This window comes from Nansenia antarctica (assembly GCF_963989245.1).
Source record: "Nansenia antarctica genome assembly, chromosome: 2".
In the NCBI taxonomy this organism is placed as follows: domain Eukaryota; kingdom Metazoa; phylum Chordata; class Actinopteri; order Argentiniformes; family Microstomatidae; genus Nansenia; species Nansenia antarctica.
Genome location: NC_137675.1, coordinates 35,086,841 through 35,110,508, shown reverse-complemented (window position 1 = coordinate 35,110,508; position 23,668 = coordinate 35,086,841). Strand labels below are relative to the sequence as shown.

Here is a 23,668-nt window from a genome sequence, read left to right as displayed (position 1 = left end):
CAACTTATTAGCCACACAGTAGGGGAGAGCGAGGTAATGTGGGACATCGGGTAATGTGAGACACCCCCTGTATCTAGGCAACGGAACACATTTGTGGTCATGTGACCATTATGTTTTCAAGCCCCTCCCATTCCCCCATTGCCAGGAAGGAGAAGTTGGTGCTGGTGCTGTGGAAAGTATGTTTTTACACAACAGCTTTTTGCATGTAAAAGTAAATGTTCTTGCTGTGAACTTAATCAACTGTTGTGTCAAAGCAAATTGATTCAGGTAGAAAAACGTATATCATACATGTTGATGAACTTCCAACACATAAAACCATGTGATTGATGCTAATTCAGATTAGCCTGAATTGCTAAGAGATGTTGTTTTTTCTAAAAAGGTGGCTGTGGGGTAAAGTAAGACAAATGCTGTGGTGTAAAGTGAGACACTGTCTCACTTTACCCCACCATGAAGCACAAGTTAAGTTTAGTCTTAAACATATTTCAGTGTAATATTACATAACATATGTTTGATTTTTAATGTCATAAACATTGTAGAAAAGACATCATGCCAAGAAAGTACACCAGGAAGACAACCTGGGGCCAAACAACCCTCGAAGAGATGGAGAGTGCAGCCGCTGAGGTCATGCAAGGAAAGAAGTCCTTAAGAAAAGCTGGAAGGGATAGAAATATTGACAAGACAACCCTACAAAGATTCATAAAGAAACAAGAGAAAGGGGAAGTTAAATCAGTAGCCTGGGATGCAGTAGCTGAGGCAAAGAGAATGTTCACAGATGAGATGGAGGAGGAGCTTGCCAAACACTTGAAACAATAGCTGACCAGTTCCATGGCCTTGCTCCAGTTAAGTGCCGTGAACTGGCATTTGAATACGCAGAGAGAAACAATATCCCTGTCCCTGCCAATTGGACAGAGAAACAATGTGCAGGTAGGCTAGGGTGTGCAAGAGATCAAGTGATTCTGTAGGATAACTTAGGCCAACTGATCTTGCCACAAAGCTAAATCTTATAATAATGAATTCTCTACTCTTTAGGAGAAGATTGGTTTGGCAGCTTCTTAGCACGTCGTGCAGATGATCCACCTTCTGCAGTTGAACCACCTGCTGCAGATGATCCACTTGCTGATGCTAATCCATCCACTCCGCGTGGTCCTCATGGATGTGCCTCGCCAGCTGACTCAGATGTGCCACGTGTTCCCAGCCGACCTGGATATGTGTCTCCTCGTGAAATCCTACCACTTCCCAAATGTCCCCCCAGAGCACAAATAAAAAGAAAGTGTGTGAAGACAGCCATCCTAACTGATACTCCAGAGAAGCAGACAATAGAAAAGGCTTATGAAGAGAGACAAAAGAAACTGGCAGGGAAAAAGCAAAATAGCAAAGAAAAGGGAAAACCGAAAAAGAAAGCACCCAAAAAGAAAATCATAGATAGCAGCTCTGAGGAGAGTGATATCGCAGTCCCACTTGATGAGGAGTTTGACGAAGAGAGCTCTGAGGATGAAAGAAGTGATCCTGGAAACACAGATCTGAACGTGGGTGACTTTGTCCTAGTTAACTTTGCAACCAAACGCAGGAGTGTCCGTTACGTTGGCATGGTTGAGAAAGTTGAGGATGACGAAATACTTACACAATTCCTCAGAAGAATCCAGGGAAACAAGAAAGAGTGGGAGAGACCCACGTTTGCTTTAAAAGAAAATGATGTGGCACATGTTCCTAAAGGTGATGTGGTAAAGAAGCTGCCTCAACCTAATAGGCCTGGAGGAACCACACGGAGAGAGCAACTCCTCACCTTTCCCTGTAACCTTCAGGGCTGGAATGTAGAGTAGGCCTTGTTTAAGAGTATGAGGCTGATGTTCTAATCCAGGTGGGTCTAGCCTGTGTCCTGAGTCCCAGGCTGTTCTAGCTGTTTCTGATGGTCCTATGTTCTGACCCCCAGACTGTGTACTAGCTGGTTCTGATTATGGGTCCATGTTCTGACCCCCAGAGTGTATTAGCTGGTTCTGATTGTCCTTTGCTCTGACCCCCATACACTAGCTGGCTCTAAAGGTCCTGTGTTCTGACCTCCACACTGTGAATATTCTGTTCCCACTGCGCGTAACCAGGGCGCAACTTCAACAGATAGCGAACACACACTGACACATCAATGAATCCTCAGACGCTGGAGTAAAGTTTAGTTCTTTACTAAATCCTCAGAAACATGAGTGGTCGTTTGGTTATTTTTTTAAAAAGCAAAGCCTTTTCCAGGGCAAGAATGTAAACAAAGAGATTCTCCGGAGCTTTTTCTCTCAGCTAGCTGCTGCTACGAGCTATCACGTCTGAACAGTGTGCTCACGTCATGTGACTAATGTTCGTCATGTGACTAATGTTCCATAAACCGATATACACTGAATAAAGGCAGTAACGAATGTAATGTCATAAAATGAAAACCTAAGAAACCATGACACTCCCCGTCTGGTATGGAGGAAATACCACTATGAACTAACTCAGGGATACTCAGTCCTTTGGCGACATGAGAAGCACTGTCTCAGATATTGGTCTCAAGAACGTTTTAGCCGTCCCATGTTTGGTGATCTTCACTTCGATTCTTCTGATCTTCCCGTCCTTGTCAGGGAATGTCTGGCTGACTAGTCCTAAGGGCCAGTCGTTGCGCTTAGCTTGAGCATCTTTGAGAAGGACCAAATCCCCTACTTTGAGGTTCGGACGTTCCTCTTGCCACTTGCTGCGACTCTGTAGTGTCGTGAGGTATTCATGTCTCCATCGGCTCCAGAAAGTATTTGCAAGGTGCTGAACCTGTTTCCACTGCTGTCTGTGGAGGTCCGTATCACTGAAATTTCCCGGAGGAGGAAGTGGAGTGCAGATCTTCTGCGTAAGAAGCATAGCTGGTGTTAGAAGAAAAGGAGAGTCTGAATCCATTGAGATGGGGGTGAGAGGTCTGGTGTTGATTATGGCTGTAACCTCTGCCATCAGGGTGGAGAGAACTTCATGAGTCAGGCGAGAAGGGCAAGCCTTGAGCAGCATGGAGTCAAGTATGCGCCTTGATATCCCTATCATCTTTTCCCAGGAGCCTCCCATGTGGGATGAATGAGGTGGGTTGAAGACCCATGAGCAGCCCTCTTCTCCCAGGTACTTTCGAATGCTAGGCATGTTGAGGTCGGTCAGCAGAATGTTCAGCTCTCGGCATGCGCCTGTGAAATTTGTTCCACAATCTGATCTAATCTGTTTGGCAGGTCCTCTTAGACTAAAGAACCTGCGTAGCGCATTGATAAAGCATGATGTGTCCATTGACTCAATCAATTCGATGTGGACAGCGCGCGTACTTAGACATGTGAAAAGAACAGCCCATCTTTTACTGTTTGCCTGTCCTCCTCTTGTGCGTCTTGTGCTTACATGCCAGGGGCCGAAGACGTGTCCAGTCCCACGTAGGTGAATGGGGGTTCAGTACTCAGGCGATCAACAGGTAGGTCGGCCATCATCTGTTCCGTCACTCTGCCTCTGAGCTTCTTGCAGGTTACACAGTCGTGAAGGATGCCTTTGATCAGTCGTCTTGCTCCCATGATCCAGTACCCTGCAGTGCGGACAGCGCCTTCGGTAAAGACTCGGCCTTGGTGCATCACCCTTTGGTGATGGTGTTCCACAAGTAGCTTTGCGATGTGTTTCCGTCCCGGAATAACAAGAGGGTGTTTTTCCTTGTAGGCGAGATCTGAATGTCTGAGCCGTCCCCCTATTCTCAGGAGGCCTTCTTCGTCGCAATAGGGATTGAGTTTCTTCAGAGGACTACTTCTTGAGATGTCCTTTCCACTTGCTATGCACGCAAGTTCGTCCCTGTAAGCCTCTCCTTGCACGCATTTGATGATGATGAGTTCAGCTTTTGTCAGTTCTTCAGCTGTGCGAGGCTGCTTGCAGTGATGCCATGAACTGCAAGTTTGATCCTGATCTTTGCTGGTAGCCTTACAGGATTCCACGATGTGGATGAGTGAACTTGTTGCTCTCACAAGTCGCTTCCATGAGGAAAAACGCTCGAATCTGTGAGATCCAAGGTGTGTTCTGTCGTTGGGCAGGTTGGTGATGTGTGCCCGCACCTCTATGTCTGAGTCCGGGTTGATGAGGTCAAAGACTTCAGGTGATGATGGTTCCTCTACTTGTAGCAGAAACGTTGGTCCTCTAAGCCAGGTTGTCTCACCTAGCATAGCTGCAGGCACAGAACGTGTGCCAAGGTCAGCTGGGTTATGGCTTGTGGAGATGTAGTGCCACTGGGTTGGTTCAGAAGACCGCCGTATACGCTGCACTCTGTTGCTCACATATACATAGAACCTTCTTGTCTGGTTGCTGATGTATCCTAGGACAACTCGGCTATCTGTATAGAACTTTACAGCATCCAGAGCTATATCTAGCTCGCTTGTGACTAGCTCAGCGACTTCCACACCCAACACGGCAGCTCCCAACTCCAATCTTGGGATAGTGTGAGCCGACTGTGGAGTTAACTTAGCTTTTCCAAGGACAAATCCTACTTGACATTTTTGCTCAACATCAATTACTTGGAGATAGGCGACTGCTGCAATAGCCTTCACTGAAGCGTCTGAGAACACGTGTAGCTCCTTTCTTATGGCTGTTGAGATTGTAGAAGCAGAATAGGTTCTTGGGATCTCCAACTGCCTGAGGTCTTGAAGAGAGTTTCTCCAAGCGTTCCACTCATCTTCCCTTTCTGGAGGAAGAGGAGAGTCCCAGTCGGAGGCTTCGTTTGTGAGCTCTCGTAACAGGATCTTTCCCTGTATGGTAACTGGTGCAACGAATCCAAGTGGATCGAAGAGGCCGTTGACAGTAGCTAGAACACCCCTACGTGTGAAGGGCTTTGTGGATTCTGCTACTTGAAACGTGAAGACATCTTTCTTCAGATCCCAACTCACTCCAAGGCTCCGTTGAATAGGAGTGGGATCGACATCCAAGTTTAGGTCTTTGAGTCCCTTTGCTCGGTCCTCAGCAGAGAATGCTTCCATAACCTCCTGAATGTTGGAAGCAACTTTTAAAGCAACAGGAGAGGGACTGTTCCCGAATACGTGAACCTTCATGCAGTACTCACATATGTCGTTCCTAGGATCGTTGTCCTCGTACCACAGAAAGCGGAGAAAGTTCCTGTGGTCTTCTTTCACAACGAAGCTGTGAAACATTTGTTCTATGTCCACAGTGACAGCGATCGGTTCTCGTCTGAATCGCACCAGTACTCCTAAGAGGCTGTTATTTAAGTCCGGACCAGAAAGGAGAACATCGTTCAGTGACACACCTTTCCATTTTGCACTGGAATCGAAGACGACTCGAATCTGGCCTGGCTTCTGAGGGTGATAAACCCTGAAGATAGGTAAGTACCAACATTCTTGTCCGTTCTCCAATGTAGGAGCCAGCTCAGCATGATCACGGTCGAAGATGTTCTGCATGAACGCGATGAAGTGCCTCTTCATCTCGGGCCTTTTCTCCAGTGTGTTTTGAAGAGAGGTAAGTCGTGTGAGGGCCTGGCCTCGGCTGTGAGGGAGTTGCTGACGGGGTGTTCTGAATGGCAATGGTGCCACCCAGCTGTTGCAGTCATCCATATACATTTCTTTGTCCATGACCTTTAAGAACAGTCTGTCTTCAATAGAGAGTCCAATCTTGTTGTCATCCCCGGACGTGTTGAAGATGGTGCTCCCTAAGTTGCATTCCCGGATACTGTGGGTGCCTTGCGCTGGGGCAATCTGATGTGCTGGCTTCGGAACATATTGCTCCTTCACCTGGATCCTGTTCGGACATGGGCTGAAGAATGAAGGGCGTTGGTTCTCAAGCACATTGGTGCGGTAGCTTTGGATGTCTGAAGGCTTGTGGGCTGCCTCTAGGCAGACTTCTCCTATGATGACTAGGGTTGGGTACCGAAAATCGGTACCGGTAGGTACCGGTTACTTTACATTCGGTATGTACCCGTACCGAATCGCAAAGGAGATTTCGGTACCTCATTTCGGTACTTTTCTATCTCGCCCCCTGGTGTCCGGTGTCAACTGGTGACTCGTGACGTCACATCGCCTGTTAAATTTCCACTCAGTGAAAGCAGCGAGTACGGAAGGATAACGAGAAGGTTGCTAATAGCAACTTCCGCTAGCGGGTTGGCATAACGCGACGCTCGACTTATGGGTGCGTTCCGTAAACTCGTTCTGGAATTCTGATCACCACTCGTGGAATGCCTTCTGTCCAATCAAATGACTTGCTCCCCTTATGACGTCGGGCCCAGTGAATCGCAAAGGAGATTTCGGTACCTCATTTCGGTACTTTTCTATCTCGCCCCCTGGTGTCCGGTGTCAACTGGTGACTCGTGACGTCACATCGCCTGTTAAATTTCCACTCAGTGAAAGCAGCGAGTACGGAAGGATAACGAGAAGGTTGCTAATAGCAACTTCCGCTAGCGGGTTGGCATAACGCGACGCTCGACTTATGGGTGCGTTCCGTAAACTCGTTCTGGAATTCTGATCACCACTCGTGGAATGCCTTCTGTCCAATCAAATGACTTGCTCCCCTTATGACGTCGGGCCCAGTGAATCGCAAAGGAGATTTCGGTACCTCATTTCTGTACTTTTCTATCTCGCCCCCTGGTGTCCGGTGTCAACTGGTGACTCGTGACGTCACATCGCCTGTTAAATTTCCACTCAGTGAAAGCAGCGAGTACGGAAGGATAACGAGAAGGTTGCTAATAGCAACTTCCGCTAGCGGGTTGGCATAACGCGACGCTCGACTTATGGGTGCGTTCCGTAAACTCGTTCTGGAATTCTGATCACCACTCGTGGAATGCCTTCTGTCCAATCAAATGACTTGCTCCCCTTATGACGTCGGGCCCAGTGTGCGCTGCGACGCTCTCAGAGCGAGTTTACGAACGCAAGCCTTTGATTGGACAGTGCACTCCAGGATTCGACGCGTCTGTTGATGACGTAGTGCGGATGTGTGGCTGCACATGATCGGGGATCTCCTGATATTCGGTACTGTGTCAGATCATGTATATATCATGTAGATATGTCCTTATCCTACTACTGTGTCTGAAAAATCAATCGTCATGTCATCATGGACCAGAGAGGGGGAGGGGAGTAGTAGTAGCTGAGCGGCAACAGAGTTTGGATTTTGACGAGGTGGAGCGGAGGGCTCCAGTTCATCAGAGTTATTTTTCCTCTTGGTCTTCTTGGTTCTGGGGGCTATGCAGGCCTCTTCACTAGATCCCTTTTCTAAGAATATTCTGATGTCCTTGAGGGGCTGCCGAACAAGTGTGTACTCGTATTCGACATCAGTACCAACGATAGGCACCCCCAGCTTAATGGAGTCCCCAAGGCTCAGGAGTTTTATTTTCATTTATTTTAATTTGAGTGTATATTTAACTAATATATATTGTGCCTCAGCAATAAAAAAAGTGAAAAGCTGTTTAATGTTGTCGACCGTGTTATTATATATATATATATATATATATGTCATTTAAAAAAATCAAAAGTACCGAATTAAGTACCGTTTTGGTACCGGTACCGTTTTTAAAGTATCGGTTAGGTACCGGTACCGGATAAAACCCAAACGGTACCCAACCCTAATGATGACCCATCCCAGGTCGAGTCGTTGTGCGTAGGGGGCGTCATGTGGACCGTTCCGTTGCTCCCGCACTTTATGAACTCTAAGGATGTCTCGGCCTAGCAAGAGAAGGATCTGTGCTTTAGAATCCAAAGGTGGTATACCATATGCTATGGGCTTGAGGTGGGAATGATGCAACGCTGCTTCTGGCGTAGGTATCTCAGCTCTTTCGGTGGGAATGTTGTTACACTCTATTAGTGTAGGTAGTGTCACTGTTGTAGCTCCATCCACAGATTCCACCACAAAGCCTGTGGCTCTCCTTCCTGTCATCTGAGTTGTACCTGCACATGTACGAAGTGTGAATGCTGAATCTGACCCCTTGATGTGGAACATATCAAAGAATTCAGACCGTGCAAGCGACCTGTTGCTTTGGTCATCCAGCACAACGTATGCTCTGGTTGCTCTCTCTGGGTGTGCTTCTGGGAATATATTCACCAGGCAAATCTTCGAGCAGGATCTGCCGCTTTGACCCTCTCCACAGACTTCTGTGCAATTTGAGGTGACTGCAGATTGGTCTGATCCTCCTTCTCCCTCCCCGCCATCCTCAGATGGGGCTGAAGGCGGAGGTCCTGGATGAAGAGCCGTGGTGTGGCTGTTACTCTCACATTCCATGCACTTGATGGCTGTGGTGCAGTTCTTGGCTAGATGAGTAGTTGTGGAACAACATCTGAAGCAGACACCGTTGTCTTTGAGGAAGGCCTTGCGCTCCTCGAGGGGCTTGCTTCTGAAACCTCTGCAGCGTGTTAGGGGGTGTGGCTTCTTATGGAGAGGGCATAGTTTTTTTATGTCCACTGCTGTTCGGCCTGAACCGTCTCGTGTGTCTTTCTCGTGAGAGACATCTGTCTTATGTGCAGAGACCATGCTCTTACTTTGTCTCTTGAATGGCTGCTCTGACTTCATCTGGGCTGTGTTACTCATCGATAGCCTGAAGCTTGGGTCATTGCGAGCTCGTGCCTCTTTGGTGATGAACTCGCAGAGGAATGTGAATGGGGGAAAAACTACCTGTCGCTCAGCTTTGTATCTGGAACCCTGTGATATCCATTTCTCTTGGATGTTGTAGGGCAACTTTTCTACGATGGGCAAAATGCCGTGTGAAGTGTCCAGATAGCTCAAACCAGGCAGGTAACCTTCGAACATGGCTGCTTCCAACTCTTGGAGAAGGTCACTTAGCTCTCTCAGCTTCACAGGATCTTTATTGCTGATCTTTGGGAAGTTCTCCAGCCTGTCGAAGAGGGACTTTTCAATTACCTCTGGAGACCCGAAGCACTCTTCTAAGCGTTCCCAAGCTTTGCATAGACCTTGAGATGAATGACCTACATGTACTGCTCTTATTCGTTTCACGTGCTTTGCAGATTCACTCCCTAACCACTTAATCATGAGGTCCATCTCTTCATTAGCACTGAGTAGTAATCCGTCAATGGCGTTCTTGAAGGACGACTTCCAAGCCCAGTAATTTTCTGGGTGATCATCGAACTTGGTGAGACCGGAGGTTACGAGGTCTCTGCGTGCTAGGTACCGAGCCACATCACTGATGTCGGTTGTGTCACCGCTTCCTGTTGGTTTGTATGGTGAACCCTTGGGCTGCTCTGATGTGGGCTGCCCTGATGTCTTTGGCCTACTAGGTCGCAGTGATGGAGAGCTGTGCTCATGCTTCACGGTGGAGGAGTGCTGTCTCTCGTATGAAACAGTCAGACGCTGTCTGGGTGGTGAGGAGGATCTCAGCCTATGGACTATCGGTTCCAGATTGGCTATAGAGTCCTTAACATCTTCGGCAGATAGTGGTAGCTGTGACTGTTGTTCTACGTACTGGCGTGTGCAGTCAACAGTGGCATGAATGACAGCTTCGATACCGTTGTTTTCTTCCTCCTCTGCTGCTTCAAGAACATTAGCTTCAGCGATGGCTTCTGCCACTTGAATGAATGAATGAATGAATGGACTTTATTGTCATTGCTACAGTACAGGTACCAAACAACGAAATTTAGGAGGGGTGGCTCCCCTGGTGTTAGGAAAGGGAGAAAAAAAAAACACTTTTAAAAAAAATCACAAGAAGGGAAGGAGCTGGTTTACATAAATAAAGGCTATGTACACAATCCACTGTACTACCGTACAGATAGACGACTAGGGTTGTCATATTGCACAATAGTATTGTTTCACGTTATTTAAAGTGTCACAGTTTGCAGGCTTGAAATGTACATGTTTGTGCCTCAGCACTACACCTGATTTTTTCAGTCCAGCAGCTGCCATACAATCCGTCCAGACTGTCCAGGGCCCAGAACTTAGGTCTTTGCTGTGTTCAGGGCCTGGACGGCCCTGTGGTAGAAGCTGTTCTTCAGTCTGTTAGTCTTAGCGGCCAGGGTCCTGAACCGCCTTTTCGAGGGCAGCCTGGTAAAGTGTACGTACCCAGGGTGGGTCGGGTCCCTGGAGATCTTGGAGGCCTTCCTGAGACAGCGTGTGTTGTACAGCTCTTCCAGAGAGGGGAGGGGGGCGCCGGTGATCTTCTGTGCTGTTCTCACGACTCTCTGTAGCGCATTTCTCTCCGCTGTTGTGCAGCTGGAGAACCAGTTGCAGATGCCGTAGGTGAGGATGCTCTCCACTGCGCCGCGGTAAAAGGTCACCAGTATCTCCTGCTTGCTGTGTTCCTTCCTGAGGCATCTCAGGGTGTATAGCCGCTGTTGTGCCCTCTTGATGGTGCCTTTTGTGTTGTCCTTCCAGGTCAGGTCATCCCGCATGTGCGTCCCCAGGAATCGGATGGTTGAGACTCTCTCCACGCTCTCTCCGTCGATGAGCAGGGGCTGGATCTCGGACTTTTTCCTCCTGAAGTCTACGATGATTTCCTGGGTCTTTGACTTGTTCAGCAGCAGGTTGTTAACCTTGCACAGCTTGCTCAGTTGCTCTACCTCATCCCTGTACGCCGCCTCGTCCCCCCCCGAGATACATCCCACCACGGTGGTGTCGTCTGCAAACTTTACGATGGAGTTGCTGGGGTGGACGGGGGTGAAGTCGTAGGTGTAGAGGTTGTAGAGGATGGGGCTTAGCACGCAGCCCTGGGGGGACCCAGTGCTGAGGCTGAGGGCTGTGGAGGTGTGGGGGCCCACCCGCACCCTCTGGGGGCGGTCGGTCAGGAAGTCCTTGATCCACGCACATATAGAGTGTGATAGACCCAGGTCTAGTAGTTTGGTCACTAGCCTGTCTGGAAGGATGGTGTTGAAGGCAGAGCTGAAGTCCACGAAGAGCAGTCTCGCGTAGCTGTTTCCCCTCTCCAGGTGGGATAAAGTGGTGTGGAGAGTCGTCGCGATGGCGTCCTCTGTGGACCTGTGGGCTCTGTAGGCGAACTGGTATGGATCCAGGTTGGGCGGGAGGCGTGTGAGTATGTGGGCCCGGACTAGTTTCTCGAAGCACTTCATGATGATTGGTGTGAGTGCCACCGGGCGGTAGTCGTTTAGGCAGCTCACCGTGCTTTTCTTCGGGACTGGGATGATAGTTGAGGTTTTCAGGCAGGGTGGGACGGTGGCCTGGGACAGGGACTGGTTAAAGATGTTGGTGAAAACCCCGGCCAGCTGGTCGGCGCAGTCTCTCAGCACCCGTCCCAGGACGCCATCCGGCCCCGAGGCTTTCCTGGGGTCCACCGCCTTCAGTACTCGTCTCACTTCATGCTCTGTGAGGGTGAGGCTGCTGAGAGCTGGAGAGAGTGGTGTTTGTGTTGCGGTTACCTCCGTTCGCCCCTCGTCGAACCGGGCGTAGAAGGTGTTCAGCTTTCCCGCCAGCAGGGGGTCGGCCTCTGCGGCTGTGAGCCTGTTGGCTCTGAAGTTTGTCATCTGCTGAACCCCCTGCCACATCCGCCTGGAGTCGTTGCTCAGGAGGCATTCCTCAATCTTCTCTCTGTGGTCTGCCTTGGCCGCTTTGATTCCGCGCTTTAGGTTGGCCCTGGTGGAGCTGTACAGCGGTGTGCTCTTCCCTGCGAAGAAGGCGTTGTCCCTCTCGTTGATCAGTTTTTGGACCTTCCCAGTCATCCATGGCTTCGTGTTGGGGTAGACCCGGACCCGTTTGTCCTTAGTGACTGAGTTGGTGCAGTTCACTATGTGGTTCAGAACCGACGACGTGTACTGTTCCAGGTCCTCATGCTCATATTCCTGCCATAGGGTGTCATTTAGGCAGATCTGCAGTGGAGCGGACCCTTCTGGCCAGGTTCTGACAGTCTTAGTGGTGATGGGAGCACTTTTCCCCATGGTAGTGTATGCAGGGATCAGGAGGATTGACACATGGTCAGACATGCCTAGATGAGCTAGCGGACTAGCCTTGTAAGCACGTTTGATGTTGGTGTATACCTTGTCCAGTGTTTTTTCTCCTCTTGTTGCACATTTCACATGCGGATAGAACTTGGGTAGTACTGCCTTCAGGTCGACATGATTGAAATCTCCTGCTATGATGTGAATAGCCTGTGGATCAGTGCTTTGTTGGCCACTGATGACGTCATATAGCCGCGCCAATGCTAGGCTGCCGTCCGCGCTAGGCGCTATGTACACACATGTTATGAATACCGCGTTGAACTCCCTCGGGAGATATGTGGGTCGGCATTTAACAGTCAAGTATTCCAGGTCTGGGGAGCAGTGGCTACTTACAGTTTTCGTGTTTAAGCACCAGCTATCCTTCGTCGATATTATGATCCCTCCACTTCTTTCTCATGCAGTAAGTTCTTTAATTTTGCTTCCATTTGGGCTTTTTCGATCATAATCTCTGATTCCATTTTTGCATAGCCATGCATTTTGCATTGACAGCTGCCCTACTGGCTGTTGATTTAAAAGACCTAGATGTGCTAGAGGCCACTGACCTTGTCTCAGCATTGCTCAACTCTTCCATCATGAATATTGCTGTGTGCTTGGCGTGAGCAAGGATGATGGGGAGCAGTGCTTGCGCTGAAGATCTCTCTCCTTGAGTCGATCCGCCCGCTGAGTGGTTGCTTTTTTACTATTCTGTTCCCACTGCGCGTAACCAGGGCGCAACTTCAACAGATAGCGAACACACACTGACACATCAATGAATCCTCAGACGCTGGAGTAAAGTTTAGTTCTTTACTAAATCCTCAGAAACATGAGTGGTCGTTTGGTTATTTTTTTAAAAAGCAAAGCCTTTTCCAGGGCAAGAATGTAAACAAAGAGATTCTCCGGAGCTTTTTCTCTCAGCTAGCTGCTGCTACGAGCTATCACGTCTGAACAGTGTGCTCACGTCATGTGGCTAATGTTCGTCATGTGACTAATGTTCCATAAACCGATATACACTGAATAAAGGCAGTAACGAATGTAATGTCATAAAATGTCCACTAGATGTCTCTAAAATGAAAACCTAAGAAACCATGACACTGTTTAGCAAAACACTAAACCTGCTTGCATCTCAGTCGGAGGGGATCATGTTGGAATACGGCTTACTCCACCGGCACAACCTGCCGTTGCTTCGTAGAGAGGAGCCGGGGGGAGCGGTTACTTCTCTCCCGCTTGCCGTGACGCCTGGCTGCTGCTCTCTACGAAGCAACGGCAGGTTGTGCCGGTGGAGTAAGCCGTATTCCAACATGATCCCCTCCGACTGAGATGCAAGCACTTTTAGTGTTTTGCTAAACAGCTGATCAGCTTCCATCAGTTCAAGCCATGCCTGACGAGTAAAAGTTCCCTTTTTGCTCAAAGCAATAAAAAAAAAAAGTTAATTAAATAAAACATTTACAATTATATTATGTTGTATTTGATTTACTGTTTAGGTACTTTGGGTTACTTTCAAGTATTTTTAAAAATGTGCTTAATTGACCAATCCCCATGATTCTGTTACTAGTCCAACATTAGTTTTGGAATGTGTGGTTGTCAATCTAGCTGTCAGGATTCTAATTGTTACAACATGTGTTGTTATGGTAGTTTTAAAGTGGAAAAAGTAAGTGGATCAGCTTACCCCCAACTGGTTCACTTTACCCCCTTGATTTCTCTGGTCGGTCTCAGTTTACCCCTAAGATGAGGTAAAGTGAGACACAAGACCACTTTTTAAAAAACAATCATATTTTCATTGCCCTTTGTCCTGAAGACATTCTGAGCATTTCCATAGCGAGAAAACATCCTGAATTAATGGGAAATGTGTAAATTTTACTGATTTACTCATTTTAGCTTGGCTAGAGGGGAGCAAATGTAAAAAATGTCCCACATTACCTCGCTCTCCCCTATGGTTTCATAACGCAGATAACGCCTTCTTTCAACAGATCAGACAGTAATGTTCAATTTGATGAGGAGGATGAAACAGAGGATGAGGAGGACACACAGACAGAGAGGGAGAGCTCCAGTGTAGGGATGGAGACAGAGCAGACCAGCTCAGCCTCTTCAGGTATAACACGTTGAGACATTTTTTTAAAAATCATTTGCACCTACCACTGGTGTGTATAACTCAAAATTAGTTAAATTTAGAGGAGAGGTAGGGTCACACTCAAAGAAGGGGAAAAAAGTCATTAAGTTCTCTGCATTTGGTTTAATACATCGTTTTGCATGCATGTGCTTCATCCTCTGTGCATGCAAAACTATGGATTAAATCAAGTACTGAGAACTTTCAGATTTTTTCTTCTTTGAGTGTGACCCTACCTCTCCTCTAAATATATCCCCTCCAGGTAGCCAGGGTGCCAAACGGGTGCAGAGGCAGGCAGAGTGTGGCGATGGGCTAGACCGGTACCTCCGTTGGAGAGAAGAGAGGGACGAGAGGAAAGAAAAGGTGGATCATGTGTCCTCCTTTCTCAGCAGCTTGGCCCCCACCATGAGACAACTCCCCCCAGAGAAGCTCTCGTATCTTAAAATTAAGATGCAGGAGCTGGTCCATGATGCTGCCTTTGGGGGGGGCTTCTTGGGGGGGGCTTCTGAGTTGGGGGGGGAGTCTGAATATGTAACATATCATATAATATGTGATTTTTTTTATGGCCTCTTCTGAGTATTACATATTACATAATTAGTTTCCTGTGTTTATGTTATTTTTACTGTGTATAATTGTGTTAGTAGTAGTACTATTAGTAGTAGTAGTAGTAGTAGTAGTAGTAGTAGTAGTAGTAGTAGTAGTAGTAGTAGTAGTAGTAGTAGTAGTAGCAATAGTAGCAGTAGTAGTAGTAGTATAGTTGTATTTTATGTAATCAGGGCGCCATTGGAAAAGAGAGAAATTAAAAATATACTTAATTAATGCAAAATAAACAAACAAAGTCATCTGGTCTTTTGTTCTTTTACTTAAGTTAAGTGTAGTAGTATTTACAAAATATAACAGTAACAAGTAACAGTAACAATAGCCAATGTAGCTAATAACAAAGTGTTCAATTTTCAATTTGTAACAAAGTCTTTCTCTACGGGAGTCCACGACGCACACGGTTGAATTGGCCTCCTAGTTGGCCAGCAGGTGAGAGTCTACACATGGTATGATTACAGATATCACAATGCAGGAGATGCACACCACACTTTGTTAAAAGAAATAAAGATTTATTGTACTTTTCTACTGATAATACATTCTACTGATGTGGTCTACCATTTGGTTTTAGTTATATTGCTCTCAGTTGTTTGTCCCTTTTGCTAAACCAAGCATTTAGAATGTAGAGTGCATATAGCGAAAGTTCGCAACGTTAAAAAACGCAACGGACTCCGCAACGGACAGGTGTGCAAGGTCTCTGTGCGTAACGTTTTTTTCGGATGACGGATAAAAAATTACGCATGCGAAAACGCATGCATTGGTGTGCAAAGACCTTAGGGTTAGTACAAGTTTTTTTAATATAATGCTAATAATTATTATATGACACGGTTTCATTAAAAGGTCCACATCTCGGTAATTGTGAAACCTCGCAATCGAGCCAAACAAGTCTTGTTGTGAAAAAATTTGTTTTCCGGTTTTTGGCATAGGACGACAAACGAAGCGATGAAGAACCCACTCGATATCATATCCAACAGTTTTACATTCACTAAATACCTACATTTAGTTAGCAAAGTCGGGTGGGGGGTATTAGTGTGGCAGTGTGTGTAGCCACGCCCACCCCAGCTGTATGTAAAGGAGCCATGTGGGTGTGGATCAGTTGACAAGTTTACAAGATGGAGGCTGAAGCTCTCGCTAATGCTATCAACAGAATTTCAAAAGCAGGCAGAAATATCGACAGTGGGCAATTAATGAACTCCTTCATATTGGACTATACATAATGGGAACTCCGAACGGGAACTCCGAACTCCGAATCTGACGATGACAGATGACAACGGAATGTCAGACATTGATCTCCACATCAGTTCACTATTCTTGGGACAGTCGTCTGCAGACAGACCTTCTGCTGTGTTCTTGGGTACGTTTTAGTGAGTTAATGTGTTGTTTACTAGGATTTTGTGTTGTTCACTTAGGATAGCCAAACAGTTATTTGTTGTTTTGTGAGTAAGGTAGATAACACCTTTGTTAGCCTCAGTTATCAAACCACTGAAACTGTGCTCACCACAATCATGCCACCCCTCTACTACCCCAACTAGCCTAATAGGAGATGGTGCGAGGAAGAAATAGGTTGTCAAAGATAAAACATAATGAATAAATACATTTGTTGCAGACCTACTAAACATGCAACATAGTGTAATATGTTTCATGCACCATGTTAGTGTGTTTGTGTGTACCAGCTAGCCAAACAAGTGTTAGCTTGTTAGCTAGCTAGCTAGCTTTGTTAGAGATATAATAGATTATAAAAAAAGTAAATGCTTTTGTAATGAACGATAATGTTGTGTGGAATCAAAAATAATGACTAATTCATTGATATGTAGATTTGCTGTAGAATAATAGGCCTACTGTGAATTTAAATGATTTCACTAGCCTACTTCAGTACAAGTACAGTACACTGAGTCTATGGAAAACCTACACTAGAGAAGTGTCCACACCTCTGACCTGAAATTTGTGTTACAGAATGACGAGGTGAGAGGTTCTGAGAGATGACACCTTGATGAGAGTCACCAGCACTTCAGGTATTTGTCATTGTCATTGTACAAGCAATTCTATTTTATGAAGATAGTAGTAGGCTATTTCGTTAAAAGTGGTGTTGGTAACAGTGGGCAATCATTTTAAATGTACTGTCTTCTTTTTTTATTACAGCTTTGATGCCCAGAAGGGATGGGAAGGAACTACACCGAAGTCCCACTAGATGCTTTATGGACTATAATGATAAATACATGCACACGGACACAACATTATTATTTTTTACCATTCTATTATTGTATTGCTCAATTGTATCTTGCCTAATTTTTTCCATTGCCATGATTTTTACTCTCTTGTACTTGTAATGGGATGTAATAAACTTTTGGCACACATGGCAATACAAAATCATGAATCTTGAATTATTATTATTATTATTATTTTTATTATTATTATTTAGCAATTTAAACATGTCAGCCCTGTAAGTTTGCTTCCTGAGGGTTAGCTGACAACCCCACTGACAGATGACAGGTGGATAATGACAGGTAGTGTAATGGGGGAGTGGTTGTCTTAAGGGAGTGGTTGGGGTGGAGTTAACCAGCTATTGTTCCCACCCATTACCTCTGTGAAAAAGGTCAGTGAAGACTTTGAGGCTGGATATCTCAGCTCAGTGATTTGGAGGGTATCAACATTCAAATATCCATGACTTCTTGAACTTGTTTCAGATTTCAATGTATGACACATCATTTGAAAGTTTACAATCTACCCTTTCATAATCTGGAAAAAAATGAAAAATGATGTTGCCAGACTTGCAGACTTTTTAACTAGACCCAGTCACATATTCCATACGTGTATAATAATAATAGTATATATAGATATAGTGTATATTCCATACATATATTCCATAATAATAGTATATATAGATATAGTGTATATGTACATACGTGTATAATAATACTAGTATATATAGATATAGTGTATATGTACATACATGTATAATAATAATAGTATATGTACATACGTGTATAATAATAATAGTATATGTACATACGTGTTTAATAATAATAGTATATATAGATATAGTGTATATGTACATACATGTATAATAATAATAGTATATATGTACATCCGTGTATAATAATAATAATAATAATAGTATATATATATATAGATATAGTGTATATGTACATACGTGTATAATAATAATATTATATATAGATATAGTGTATATGTACATATGTGTATCATAATAATAATAATAGTATATATGTACATACGTGTATAATAATAATAGTATATATAGATATAGTGTATATGTACATACGCGTATAATAATAATAGTATATATAGATATAGTGTATATGTACATATGTGTATAATAATAATAATAGTATATAATGTACATATGTGTATAATAATAGTATATATAGATATAGTGTATATGTACATACGTGTATAATAATAATAATAATAGTATATATAGATATAGTGTATATGTGTATAATAATAATAGTGTATAATAATAATAGTATATAGATATATGGACATACGTGTATGGGCGCAGCACTCTGAAGTAGTCAGCAGCAGCACTGCTCTTCACCGTCTTCAGCAGCTTGATGCCGCTGTGAGACACAGCCAGCACCTGTACCCCTGTACCTACGCTACCCTACACACACACACACACACACACACACACACACACACACACACACACACACAGAGTTTGGTTAGCCATGCGCAAACAGAGCTGTATTCAACACACACATTATATAGACATACACACATTACACATACATACATATACACACAAACACACACACACATGCATGCACGCACACACACACACACACGCACACACACACACACACACACACACACACACACACACACACACACACACACACTGCACACACACTGCACACACACGCACACACGCACACACAAATGCATGAACACACACACACACACACGCACACACACACACACACACACACACACACACACACACACACACACACACACAGTTTGGTTAGCCATGCGCAAACAGAGCTGTATTCAACACACACATTATATAGACATACCGTACACACATTACACATACATACATATACATACAAACACACACGCATGTGCGCACGCACGCACACACACACACTGCACACACACGCACTCACGCACACACAAATGCATGAACACACATACACACACACACACACACACACACACACACACACACACACACACACACAGGTGATGGTGCCTGACTCACAGAGGCAGGAAACAGGCGAGAGAAGTATATCTCCCAGGTTTCCCTGGCTGCCGTGACGATGGTCTTCTTAACACCCTCATCCTGATTGTCCAGGTTCTGCTCGATCATGTATTTAGCTGTCTCACACACACACACACACACACACACACACACACACACACACACACACACACACACACAATGTTGGTGACCATAATTCTTTTTTTTGTGATCAAGTTTTTTAAATTGCTTTTAACAACACATAACAATGACAATACAGAACAAGAAAGGAAGGGAGGGAAAAAAGAAAGAAAACAAAAAAGAAAAGGGGTAGTGTAGCAGACAAGTCACAGCCAATGCGTAATACTTAAATCGAAATCAGAGTCATCATTGAGCAAACATAAACATGGATTAGGAACATAGTCAATCTTAAATAACTTGGGCATTACAGAATTGACATGGTTCCAAAAATTGGCCACGACTGGACACTCCCAGAATGGAGAAATGAACCCGGTGTGGGGGTAGGGCAGAATTGATAGTAGTAGTTGGGTTGTAGTTTCATTAAGTATCTTCTATATGGTGTAGCATAGGCCCTGTGGATGACTTTAAAATGAATTAGCTGATGAGCTAAGTTTTGGAGGTTGAATTGAGATTAGACCATATTGTGTCCCAGTTTGGGTGGAAATCCAATTCACCAAGCTCTCGGCTCCATAAAGCCTCAACCGCAAGTGTTTTTTAAATTGCGTCCACTAGATTGCGATATATTCTGGATACACAGCCACGAGAGGTTGGGGTGTGTTCAATCCAGGCTATCATGGGGTGAGTTAGAAGTGGGGAGCGCCAAGGCACTCCATAGGCCTTGAGTGAGGACCTCAGCTGTAGATAGACAAAATATGATGACACTGGAAGGACAAACTTAGTTTGGAGGTGCTGAAATGAAACTAGGCCATCATTGTCATACAAGTCTCTGAGAGTATTTACACCCCGAGAGCTCCATGTTTGCTGGGTGAATGGTCGGTTACCCGACATCAAGTTTAGGTTATTCCATAGAGGAGTGGAGGAACAGAATCGCAAGGAACCTCCCATGATTTTCTCAGACGCTTTCCACACCTTAAGGGCGTTATCTATAATGCAACCAAATCTATGACTGAGAGTCCTACGTCCAGTGCCTGAGAAAAGTAAATCCTCTAATCTGACTGGACTGACCAGGCCTGCCTCTATTGACCTCCAAGGTACTTTGGAATTTGGATTCACCCAGGTACGTAAGGCTTGAGTCTGGAAAGCTAAATAATACATCTTAAAATCTGGAATTGCCATCCCACCCGACAATAATGGGTTGTTGCAAAGTTGTAAGACGGATTCTCGGGCGTTTGCCAGCCCATATGAACCTTGAGACCAACGAATTAATATCATCAAAGTATTTGGGTGGTGGGGGTAATGGTAACATGGAAAACAGGAAGTTGATCCTTGGCAAAACATTCATCTTGATTATCGTGGCTCTGCCCTGAAGAGATATTTTGAGGCTATCCAATCTTTGAATATCAGTTTTGATTTTGTTCAAGGTTACATCAAAGTTGTCTTTAATTATCCGCGGTATGGTTGGGTATATAGTGATGCCAAGGTAAGTAAATTTATCTTTCACTGGAATATGTCTAGGGAGACAGGAGGTTCTTGCTGAAGGAATAAGGGGCATTAGAATTGACTTCGTCCAGTTAATCTTATAGCCTGACAATCTACCGAAATCTTCAAACATTTCTAACACATGGGGGGCAGAAGTATCAATATTATCTAGAAATAATAGAATGTCATCAGCATATAATGAGATGTGGTGGCTATGATCTAGAATTGAAATAGGGGAAATGCAAGTACTCTGTCTGATGGCCTGGGCTAAGGGCTCAAGAGAGAGACAGAACAGGAATGGTGACAATGGGCAGCCCTGCCTAGCTGAGCGCTCCAGTTGGATTGGAGGGGAAATAACATTACCTGTGAGAACAGAAGCGGTTGGTGCATTATACAAAGTCTTAATCATAGCAATGAAATTAACCCCAAAGCCAAGATGGTCTAAAACAGCCCACATGTAGTTCCATTCAAGCCGATCGAAAGCCTTCTCAGAGTCAAGCGAAAATACTGCACAAGGGCTGAGAGAGCTATCGGTTAAATTGATGATATGAAGCAGTCTGCGCATATTGTCAGATGCAAGGCGTCCCTTCATGAACCCTGTCTGGTCTTCACTGATAAAGGCGTCTGTTACAGCGTCCAATCGTATAGCCATAACCTTAGCATACAGTTTCTGGTCACACGAGATCAGGGAGATAGGCCTGTAGCTCAGTGGAGGCTGGTGACTTCCAGAATTGAGGAGGCCAATTTTTTTCCCCCTTGCTCGCTTCACTCGCGATGGAATGTTCCCTGTTCTTCTTATCTGTCTTTGTTAAAAATTATTAATTTGTGTTTGGCGGTACTGAAGGGATTGGGACACTCTCAGGATGGTGGATGAAGCAGCTTTTATTGCCTGCACAATGGGTCATCAAATAAACAAAACAATTGGCATGAATCTCTGGTCCGCCTGCAGCAGCTATTGTCCCTTCTGCTAAGGCTCACAACATTCACCACAACATACTACATACAATCAATGACATGTCAAAAGCACTCAAACACTATGTCAATCAGACACACAACATACAATTCAGAACAATACTTCATCCATTTCTAATATTTATCCTGCAGAACAGCACTCATACACGCGTGTGGCGGAAAAAGGTACTACACGTGGAATGCAACATGACGTTACTGACTAGCCATGCCCTAGCTCGCGAATGCTAGCAACACCACGAGTGGACTCTTACAAAATGCACCAAAACATAGAACTCAAACAATGTAATAACTTACCTGCACAATGGGTCATGGTCCGCCTGCAGCAGCTATTGTCCCTTCTGCTCAGGCTCACAACATTCACCACAACATACTACATACAATTATTAATTATTAATATTAAAAATAAAACTGTTCAATAAATCCTAAATGTTGTCTACCTATTCGATGTATAAATCGCGCCAGAAGCTCGCCGACTTCCGAGGTCATTTTAAGCAAAAGTATTTGGCCAAATGAGCTATTATTTTCAGGGATAATAGCCATGGGTGTTCTAGCGTGTCCTGCACTGAAGTGACTGGCGAATTCTCAAAATGGCTTCATGTGATTCATTGGACGAACAAAATGTCAATCTTTCAGCCCTGGACTCAATGCATGGTGAGGCCAGGCCTCCTGTGCCCACCCATTTTCAGTGATTTGGCCAATCACATATTGCCATGAAAAAATTTGCATTACATTGACTTCTATGAGAAACCACTTTCCGACAGGAGGCCTGGACTTTCCGACAGGAGGCCTGGCCTCCTTCAATAGAAACGGATAGGGATTCTGGCCTGTAGGTGCTTTACAATTGCAATATTGGGTTTTAGCCATGGAAAAATTCAGATTTATGAACAAAACGGAAATAATATTAATATAATATAATATGTTAAATAAATAAATAAATAAAAGAAATATAATTATTGCTTTTTTAAATCTCTCTCTCTTCTCTCAAATTATTGGGGAGGCCAGGCCTCCTCCACCTCTATGGAGGAGCCTCCACTGCTGTAGCTAGAGCACTCCAAAGAGTCTCTCCCCTTTTTTAACAAAAGAGAGATAAGGGCAACTTTTTGATCTCTGTGAAAATCACCTCTAGATATAGCATCATTAAAGGAGTCCATAATAAGAGGACCTATCAAATCCCAAAGTACTAAATACAGTTCTGGTGGAAGACCATCTAAGCCCAGCGATTTTCCTTTCTGTAAAGATTGAAGGGCATTGTGTAGCTCCTTTAAATCAAGAGGGCAGTCAAGAACCTCCCTTTCAGTCTGTGATATCTTAGGTAAATTGAGGCCATGAAGGAACGCCTTGCAGCAAGATGTATCATAATCTATGTCAGATTGGTACAGGTTGGAGTAAAATGTTTGAAATATACTATTCACAGCTTGGGGAGCAGTATGAACAGTGCCCGCAGAATCTCTAATAGCATTTATAGAGGCTTTGCTTTCATTCTCCTTCAGTCTCAGTGCCAATAAGCGGCTGGGCCTTTCAGCATCAAAATAATATCTCTGTCTCGTTCTATGAAAGATAAATTCAGCCTTTGAGAGAGATGTAGCATTATATTCTCCTTTGAGACAAGCGAGCCGTGTGGCTTGATCTTCTGTAAAATTTAGTTTTTGTAAATGTTCTACTGTTTTAATTTCCTTCTCTAGCTCATTAAAACGCTTGTTACGTGCTTTAGAGAGAGTGGAGGAGAACGAAATACAAAGGCCCCTGAGAAAACATTTGGTTGTTTCCCACAACATTTGAGGATTGTCACAATGTGCTCTGTTTATAGCAAGAAATACTTCAAGTTCAGCTTTGAGAAAGATCGAAAACTCAGGGTTTGTCAACAAAGTGGTGTTAAACCGCCACCTAGTGGCCTTGTCAGTATTAGCAGAGAGCTGAATCTTGCATGCCACAGGTGAGTGATCAGACAACAGTATTGGCAGAATATCAATTGGGGACATGGAGGGAATGAGGGATGGGCTTACAAAAATAAAATCAATTCTGGAAAAAGATTTATGTCTGTTAGAATAAAATGTATAATTTCTGGCCTTATTATTCTGAATTCTCCACACATCAACAACGTTTAAATCCATTATAAATGAATTTAGAAATGCAGCTGATTGTGAGCTTACATTAACTGGAGAGGACCTGTCTAATGAGGGATCGAGAACAGAATTGAAGTCACCACCTACTATTAAATGATAGCCTACAGAGTTTTCTAACAATGTGTTACTGATATCTGGTAGAAATTCTGCGTCGACTTCCTTAGGG

General features: G+C 44.6%; 1 protein-coding gene across 1 annotated transcript in view; it reads right to left on the bottom strand.

Moving 5' to 3' along the window:
- The window catches only part of myo15ab (myosin XVAb), a gene marked incomplete at both ends in the record, with an annotated part of 175,943 nt that overhangs the window by 33,088 nt on the left and 119,187 nt on the right, over nucleotides 1-23,668 (bottom strand). The window contains 2 exons of the mRNA XM_080523006.1: nucleotides 18,090-18,205; nucleotides 18,809-18,924. Coding sequence (XP_080379132.1) covers nucleotides 18,090-18,205; nucleotides 18,809-18,924 — 232 coding nt within the window. The remainder of the gene's footprint in view (nucleotides 1-18,089; nucleotides 18,206-18,808; nucleotides 18,925-23,668) is intronic.